This window comes from Lagopus leucura, unplaced genomic scaffold (genome assembly GCF_019238085.1).
Source record: "Lagopus leucura isolate 7727_CA_CO unplaced genomic scaffold, USGS_WTPT01 35096-0_obj-0_obj, whole genome shotgun sequence".
NCBI classification, from domain to species: Eukaryota; Metazoa; Chordata; class Aves; order Galliformes; family Phasianidae; genus Lagopus; species Lagopus leucura.
In genome coordinates this window covers 1-2,362 of record NW_024969344.1, presented here as the reverse complement: position 1 = coordinate 2,362, position 2,362 = coordinate 1, and the positions used below count along the sequence as shown (strand labels likewise).

Sequence of the window (2,362 nt, the reverse complement as noted above, 5' to 3'; positions counted from 1 at the left end):
AGGGGCTGGGGGGGCAGAGAGGGCGCTGGGGGTGGGGGGTCGGTTGCGAGGAACTCACAGCCAGCCCCGGCCCCGCCGCAGGCCTGAAGATGGTGAAGCTGTTCATCGGGAACCTGCCGCGGGAGGCGACGGAGCAGGAGATCCGCTCGCTGTTCGAGCAGTACGGCAAGGTGCTGGAGTGCGACATCATCAAGAACTACGGCTTCGTGCACATCGAGGACAAGACGGCGGCCGAGGACGCCATCCGCAACCTGCACCACCACAAGCTGCACGGCGTCTGCATCAACGTGGAGGCCAGCAAGAACAAGAGCAAGGCCTCCACCAAGCTGCACGTGGGCAACATCAGCCCCACCTGCACCAACCTGGAGCTGCGCGCCAAGTTCGAGGAGTACGGCCCCGTCATCGAGTGCGACATCGTCAAGGACTACGCCTTCGTGCACATGGAGCGGGCGGAGGACGCGGTGGAGGCCATCCGAGGGCTGGACAACACCGAGTTCCAAGGTGACGCCGCGCGGCACGGGGACGGGATGGCCGTGGGGAGATGGAGGTCGGCCGTGGCGCGGCGGCGCCGTTCGGCTCTTTTGGTGAGGCTGGAGCCGGCCCCGCAGGGAGGACGCGCTGTGGGCACTGCGAGCTCTGCCCCACGGCGCCACGTCTGAGCCGCGTCGGGCCGCTGGGGTCCGTGGTGTCATCCCGAGATGCCGCCATCTTGTCGCGGCGTTGCCGACCCCCGGTCGGGGTGCTGGTGATGGCGGCACTTCCTGCTACACACTTCGGTGTGCCCTCCAAGCTGCTCCTCACGGCGGTCCCGCTCACGAGGGTTAGGCTCCGGGGTCTTGGCTGGGTTGGGGGATCCATCCGCAGGACCCAGCGTGGCGGTGGGGCTCACGTCAGCCCCGCAGCTCGGCGAGCGGATGAGCAGAGCCGGTGCCGGGCCGCTTCCACCGCACCAAAAGTGAGGGCATCCCCACAGGGCTGCGCCGGCGCCCGTCGGGTCGTTGGGGACGCGTCCGTTGCGTCATCCCCAAATGCCGCCATCTTGTCGCGGTGTGACCGACCCCCGGTTGGGGCGTTGCTGACCCCGGCGCTTGCAGCTGCGCCGTCCCCAACGCTCCTCTTTGCCACCACCCGCTGGCTGTCAGCACAGCTCTACTTCACCGCTGCCTTCGGTGCTCTTTGTCACCGCAGCTCATCGCCCCTCTCGGGGGCGTCCTCAAAGCTCTCCTTCCCCACCAGCCGCCCCATTTCAGGTGTCCCCGGAGCCGTTCTTCCCCGTCACCCGTCCTCTCCATTTGGGGCATCCCTGATGCTCTTCACCACTCCAATTCTCGGTGCCCCCGGCGCTGCTCTCCCCCACGCTTGGTCCCTCTGCTCAGCCCCACGCTGAAACTCCTCTCCAAAGCGCTGCGGTCCGCGCAGGATCCGACGTCAGGTTCTCCCCAGCACAGACCTGGGGCCGCGTCCCCTCCCGAAGGGCTCTCGTCCCCTGGGTGCCGCCGTGTGACGCGGCAGGACCCATTTGTGCGTGGCCCCGTTGGGCGGCGTCGCCGGGTGGCTCTCCCCGCACCGCGCTGGCTTTGCTGCGGCCGTGAGCTCTGCCATCGGGTCGGCACGCTGCTTTCCTGCAGCTTTGGAGGCCGCGGGTTCGGCTGTGAGTCCCTGCAGGCCAGGCGGGACGTGGCTCAGAGCCTCCGAGCACTCGGTGGCCCCGGTGCTGGTAAGTCGGTGCCTGGCTCGGCGCCGAACGCAGCAGGGCGGATGCAGGAGGTCGGGGACTCTGCTGTTCGCAGCGTTGTTGCGGTGGGGATCCGTCCGGCCGCGGCCCCACGTCTGCTTTACTGTGCATGTTTTTCTAACGAACCTCTTGGTGTGGCCTCAATTATAGCCTCCCTTTTGCGTCTGTTTCTTCAAGGCAAGCGGATGCGCGTGCAGTTGTCCACCAGTCGGCTCAGGACCGCGCCCGGGATGGGAGACAAGAGCGGCTGCTACCGGTGCGGGAAGGAAGGGCACTGGTCTAAAGAGTGTCCGGTAGATCGCCCGGGGCAAGTGGCTGACTTTACCGAGGCCTATAACGAGCAGTACGGAGCCGTGCGCACTCCCTACACCGCGGGCTATGGGGAGACCATGTATTACGATGACGCGTACGGCGGGATGGCCGACTACTACAAGCGCTACCGCGTCAGGTCCTATGCGACGGCCTCTGCGTACGACGCCTACGCAGAGCAGACCATGGCCCAGTACTCCCAGTACGCCCAGTACTCCCAGGTCCAGTCCACGGCCATGGCGGCCACCACGGCCATGGCCAGCCGCATCCCCACCACCTTAGACCCCTACGATAGAGCTCTGCTGCCCACCCCGGGCG

General features: G+C 67.1%; 1 protein-coding gene across 1 annotated transcript; it reads left to right on the top strand.

Annotated features, from left to right (window-relative positions):
• Positions 1-46: 46 nt before the first annotated feature.
• Positions 47-2,358, top strand: RBM4B (RNA binding motif protein 4B; the record flags this gene model as incomplete). Its single annotated transcript, XM_042895034.1, has 2 exons — positions 47-501; positions 1,913-2,358. Coding segments are annotated over exons 1-2 (858 nt in total), but the record flags the coding sequence as incomplete, so codon positions are not given.
• Positions 2,359-2,362: the final 4 nt, after the last annotated feature.